Here is a 6,158-nt window from a genome sequence, read left to right as displayed (position 1 = left end):
AGTAAAATATATTAAGTGGTATTCCGTTTGGGAGAGTGGACAAGACATATCATATGTCACATATGTTACAACAAACCCAAAAATGGTCAAATTAAAATTAAATAGCGAGGGAAAAAAACTTGAAAGAGGGATGGAGGCCTAGGATAGAGTTGAGAAAGGCTAATTGGTTTATTGCTTATGGGTTATGAAGGCAATGTGTCAGCTTTGTTTCTTCTTTGTGCCTTCGTTCATTATTTTCTCTTATTTTTGGTTTTGAATCCTCAATCTAAACGAAGTGTGTTTTTCTTTGGCTGATAAATGATAAAAAGATGAGACTGCAACGGAATTCCCTTTTGTTGTTTTTATTTGTTGTTTTTCTTTGTTGTGTTTCAGTTTCATTTTCTCTAGAAATTCTTTCAGACTTGAACCAGACCATTGTGTCTCGTCGTAATATCTTTGAGCTGGGTTTATTTCAACCAGATAAATATACTCGTAGTTGGTATATAGGGATATGGTATAAGGAGGATCCGAAGCGAACTGTTCTGTGGGTAGCCAACAGAGACCACCCTCTCTTTGAATCAAACTTCTCCCTCCGTTTGACCGACAACAACCTCATCCTTTACAATCATCTTAATCTTCCTATCTGGTCAACGAATCTAATTGGAGGAGATGGGAGTTCTTCTCAACCGATGGTGGTAGAACTTCTGGACAGCGGAAACCTAGTGCTCAAAAACACTAACAAAAAGGACTCTCATAGCATCTTGTGGCAGAGTTTTGATTTTCCGACGGATACTTTACTACCGGAGATGACACTGGGAATGAATCCAAAAACTGGAGCCGACATATTCCTTCAATCATGGATAAGTTCTGATAATCCTGCAAGTGGGGTAAGAATTATGGAAATTGTAAATCGAGGAGGTCTCTTTCAGATTTTTGTAAATTATGTTGAGTATGGATTTAACGTGTATGCGCATCGAAGGGATCCCTGGAATGGAATCCAGTTTGGTGACATGCCACAGGTTTTTGAGTGGGATAAGGTCAGTTTCACGTTCGTTATGTCTTACGGACGAAACTACTCCAGACTGACATTGACGCCGGGAGGAAATTATAATCTATATAAATGGGTTCAAGAAAAAAAGGAGTGGGAGCTGTCTTGGTCTACTGAAAGAGATGTGTGCAGTGGATACCCATGTGGGTCCAATGCTTACTGCTTAGAAAACAAATCACTATTGACGTGCCTTTGTATTGAAGGCTTTATTCCATTGTCCACGCTACCTTGGGCCGCTGGAAACAAATTCTCTTGTAGGAGAAAGACGAAGTTGAACTGCCGGGGAGATGAATTCTTAATGCTTAAGAATATGAGGATTCCAGATACTACAGGCGTAACTGTGGATATGAAAATCAATTCTAAAGAATGTTTGAGGATGTGCCAAGGGGATTGTTACTGTACAGCATTTGCGTATGTCGGTATCGGCCAGCGCGGTTGTGTCATTTGGACGAGAGAGCTCACCGACATTAGAAACTACAGCGTAGGCGGTCAAGATCTTTATGTCCGACTTGCAAGTAATGAAACGGGTTAGTAATGAAATTCCCAGGAATCTAACAGATTTGAAGCAATATACAGTTTTGTATTATCTCCATATTATTTTTTTTTGGTCTTGGTTTCTCAATATGTTTCCTCCCCTTCTGATAATCATATGTTTTCCACATTTTTCTTTAGGGGATACTAAAGAAACAAGATTGGAGGAGCGTTATATCACTTTGATCATAGTAGGAGGAATCGCAGCGTTCATCCTTGGCTGCTTCTGCCTCTGGAAGCGAATGAAAAGAGGCTCATCACACTCACAAGGTAAGCAAAATTTTGAGTTCCTTCTTTTTTTTTTTTTTTTTAATAGTCATCATCAATTTAAAAGCATTGAACGTGTCGTTTATGTGTAGAACCAACTGAAACAGAGATTATGATGACCGAATTATCACGAGAAGTTTTCTCTTTCATTGCGCTCAGAACAGTTGCTGCTGCAACTGATAACTTCTCTGTATCCAACGAACTCGGCCGAGGTGGTTTTGGTGTTGTTTACAAGGTAAAATTTTTTTTACAAGGTGAAATCTCTCTTAAATTTGGAATTATGATAAGCTTGGTCAAGCATGGGTCAAAGGAAGAAGTCATAATGCTGACGTGGTGGAGGGAAAGACTCTGAACCAGCTGGAGAGTTTTCAGTTAGAGAAAGAGCTAGGCTTTATATAGTTTCTATTGTTCTCTGTTTATCGTTATGCATTTAGAAACTGGAGATTAGTGTGAGATCGTGAGATCTTGAGGCGATCCGATATCTTCTTGAGACTATTCGGTTGTAACTGTATCATTTATCAGTAATACATTGTAAGAGGAAGACGTTTAGATTGATTTACAGAGTATATAGTTAACAATCTTAACAACTTATCACAAGTTTAAATGTATGATGACAGGGAATCTTAGATGATGGCACCATTGTTGCCGTGAAGAGATTGTCAAGAACATCATTACAAGGGACAATTGAATTTAGGAACGAAGTAAGAACCGTTCTCAACGTTCTCCATATAAACTTAGTACGCCTGCTATCATGTTGTTGTGAAGGGACAGAGCGCATATTGGTCTATGAATATATGGAGAATTTGAGTTTAAACCGCTTCCTATTCCGTTAGTGGCTTCTCTCCTTTCTTTCTAATATTCAGAATAATTTCTAGTTAAAACAGCAATAGGAAATTGTGTTTAAATCGACTTGTGTGTTTTCTCTAGGTGGAGCTCTAAGCCGGTCGCTTAGTTGGGAACAGAAGTTCCGTATCATGGGTGAGATTGCACAAGGGCTTTCGTATCTCCACAACTCAAGAGACAGTCCTATTCTACATAGAGACTTGAAACCCAGCAACATTTTGCTTGACAGTAATATGACCGCCAAGATTTCAGATTTTGGTATGGCAAAATTTTTAGAAAGCGGCCAGACAGAGGCACAGACCCAGCGTGTGGTTGGATCATAGTAAGAAATCAAATGTTTTAATTATTGTCTTTAGGTAGCTTCCTCTGTCTTTTTTTTCTTTTTTGTCTTGATTAGTCTTTTCTTTTTTTTTTTTTCCTTGTTATTACAGTGGCTACATGTCCGAGGAATACGCAGTATCTAGAATAATGTCTGATAAATCTGATCTTTTTAGCTTCGGAGTTGTTATCCTAGAGATTATCATGGAGAAGCAAAATTTCAAGTTTTGCAACTCCTTTCCTGGCGATAGCATAATCGACCTGGTAAGAAGACAAATTAATCATAGTATTACAACTTTCATATCTCTTCTTTTTCTTCTATTAAAATATATAATATAGTTCCATCAAAAAAAAAATATATATATAATATAGTTAATCTGTTTGATGTATTTGTTTCACAACAGGCATGGCGAACATGGAACGGAGGCAACTACCTCTCGCTAGTGAATTCCCACTTGGAAGACGATTCATTAGTGGGCGATGAAGTACTGAAATGTCTACAGATAGCTTTATGCTGCCTCCAAGATGAGGCGGGGAGCAGACCAAATGCAGACTCCGTGGTGTTGATGCTCAGAGGCAGGTCACCGGATATTCCACGACCAATCAAGCCAAACTACTATTATTCATTGAGACTCGCTAGGTTAGCTACCGCAGCGTCATCGTCTTCTGTGTTGGTTGAAGAGACGGTATCGACTGTGATAAGTAGTTCTGATGAATCCGTTACATTCAATGAATACACTGCAACTGTCATTAACTCTCGCTAAGTGGTGTTTTCATTATTTATTAAATATTGTTTTTCACTGCACTTATGATGAGCAAGAAAATATTGATGTACCAGCTGGGTTGTAAAGGGCACTCATAATTCTGTGTCTTGCAAGAAACAATGTTTACGTTTTGTGATGCAACATTCTTCATCTTAATTGTAACGAACCGGTTTTCTTTAACCGGTTTGGTTTGTGTGATAATTATTATTTTTAATTAAAACAAGCCATACCCTTTTCTTGTTAAGTGTATTCGTGTGTGTATAAGAAGTCAAAACCCTATTACCTATTAATGTATTTTCTTTGGTCGTGATGAATAGCCGCCAATGTGATCATCACCTCCGATCTTATCTTTCTCTCCACCTTCTCCTTCCTTCCATTTGTGTTCGCTCTTGCTACTTCTTTATCCCATGTTCGTCTAGCCACCAAAGAGCCACTCTTGTCCAGTTGTCCTCCTTATTGTAGATCTATCGTGCCGTAACTTTTCCAAAAAGGTTATGCACCTTTTGTTATACTTTTGCAACAAGCAATGTCTTTATTTATGTGAGACGAGAATTCAGGATAGATAAATCCCAAACTAGGAACCCTACTGTGGATTCGAAGAACGGGTAAACAAAGGTGTAGGAGATGATCACGAATGAAGAAGGATCAACTCGAAAACCAGAGTTCGTATGCGAAGCTCTTTCGTTAGAACTTAGCAAGATAACTTGAAAAATAAGTAATAGGTTTAAGAAAGCTTTATTGATTGATTGTATGGTTAATAACGTGCCTTTAGGCTACATATTTATAGCAAACCAAGAGGAGATTTAACTATAAGAAAAGGAAAACATAAATCTAAGATCAAAAGGAAAATTAACATAAGACTTAGAAAAGGAAAACTAGAAATATGGAGAACTAGTAATGGAGAATCGATGTTGTGACGTATCCTATCACAATACTCCCTCCTTCAGAACATTCTTGGTCTCAAGGATGGAAATCAGGATACTTTGCAATGAAATCTTGATAGTATTCCCAAGTTGCTTTTTCTGGTGTAAACCCCTTCCACTGAACTAAGACTTTAGTAACAGTTCTGTTATGGTGTTTCACCATTTTCTTCTCGAGAATCAGCTCTGGTTATTTGCTTGTTCCCACATCGTTGAGATATTAAGGTAGCAAAGGTAGTGAAGTCGGAGGATTTGGACATAACTTGAGCTGGCTGACATGAAAAACGTTGTGTATTGCTGCATTTGAAGGGAGTTCCAGCTTGTATGCACGAGTTCCAATACGTTCAATAACCAAGAACGGACCGTAGTATGTAGGTGAAAGTTTATGAGGGATATTGCGGCATTTGAGATAATGTTGGCGGTAAGGTTGTAATTTCAAGTAAACATAGTCTCCAATTTTGAACTCCCGATCAGATCGGTGAGCATCGGCATATTGCTTCATTCTGTTTTGAGCGCGGAGGAGATGAAACTTCATAAGGTCGATGACTGCTTCACGTTTTTGCAAAGTTCTGTCGACAGAAGAAGATGAACTCTCGCCTGGAAGGTATGGCATGTGAACGGGAGGAGGTTGACCGTAGACAATATCGTACGGCGTGCTATGAATGGCTGAATGGTATGTGGTATTATACCACCATTCTGCTAAAGGAAGCCACGAGATCCATGAACGTGGTGAGTCTGATGTCATGCAACGGAGATATGTTTCGAGCATCTTGTTGGTAACTTCAGTTTGGCCGTCTGTTTGCGGGTGATAAAATGTAGAGAAGTTGAGATCGACACCATGAACACGAAACATCTCGCGCCAAATCTCACTTAAGAATGTTGGGTCTCTATCACTGGTGATGTCCTTGGGCATACCATGAAGACGAAAAACTTGATCTAGGTAGAGCTTAGCGATGTCCATAGCGGTATAAGGATGAGATAGGGCTAGAAAGTGGGCATTCTTGCTAAGCCTGTCGACAACAACCAAGATACAATGCTTCCCGGACGATGGTGGTAAGCCTCCGATGAAGTCAAGACTTACCGATTCCCAAATTCCTGCAGGTACCGGTAAAGGATGTAGTAAACCCGGTTTTGCTGCCAAACCATATTTGTTTCTCTGACATACTGAACAATTACGCACATAATTCTGAGTTTCCAAGCTCATCTTTGGCCAAAAGAATAAGGTTTTGATTCTCTGCAGCGTTGAATCTCTACCAGAGTGACCGCCTATTGCCGAATCGTGCAACCATCTAAAGATATGAAGCTTGGTATCTTCATCATCGCCAACTACAAGTTTACCTTTTCTTCGTAACTCGCCGTTGACAAAAGAATATGCTGAGTGTTTTGATGGTTGAGTTTGCAGGTCTTGTATTATTTGACGAAGCTTCAGGTCTGTGTCCCATAGTTGTTTGAGTTTATCATAAAACCTGTTGTGAATTTGAGACAGAG

General features: G+C 39.2%; 1 protein-coding gene across 1 annotated transcript; it reads left to right on the top strand.

Annotated features, from left to right (window-relative positions):
• Positions 1–596: 596 nt before the first annotated feature.
• LOC130507335 (G-type lectin S-receptor-like serine/threonine-protein kinase SRK) lies at positions 597–3,881 on the top strand. Its single transcript, XM_057002047.1, has 7 exons — positions 597–1,554; positions 1,700–1,828; positions 1,918–2,060; positions 2,443–2,653; positions 2,753–2,990; positions 3,100–3,250; positions 3,391–3,881. Exons 1-7 carry the CDS (start codon positions 669–671, stop codon positions 3,748–3,750), a joined length of 2,118 nt encoding a protein of 705 aa, XP_056858027.1. The 5' UTR covers positions 597–668; the 3' UTR covers positions 3,751–3,881.
• Positions 3,882–6,158: the final 2,277 nt, after the last annotated feature.

Source organism: Raphanus sativus, unplaced genomic scaffold, assembly GCF_000801105.2.
Source record: "Raphanus sativus cultivar WK10039 unplaced genomic scaffold, ASM80110v3 Scaffold4350, whole genome shotgun sequence".
NCBI lineage: Eukaryota > Viridiplantae > Streptophyta > Magnoliopsida > Brassicales > Brassicaceae > Raphanus > Raphanus sativus.
Note: the sequence above shows the minus strand (reverse complement) of the source record. Positions and strands in the feature narration are given on the sequence as shown.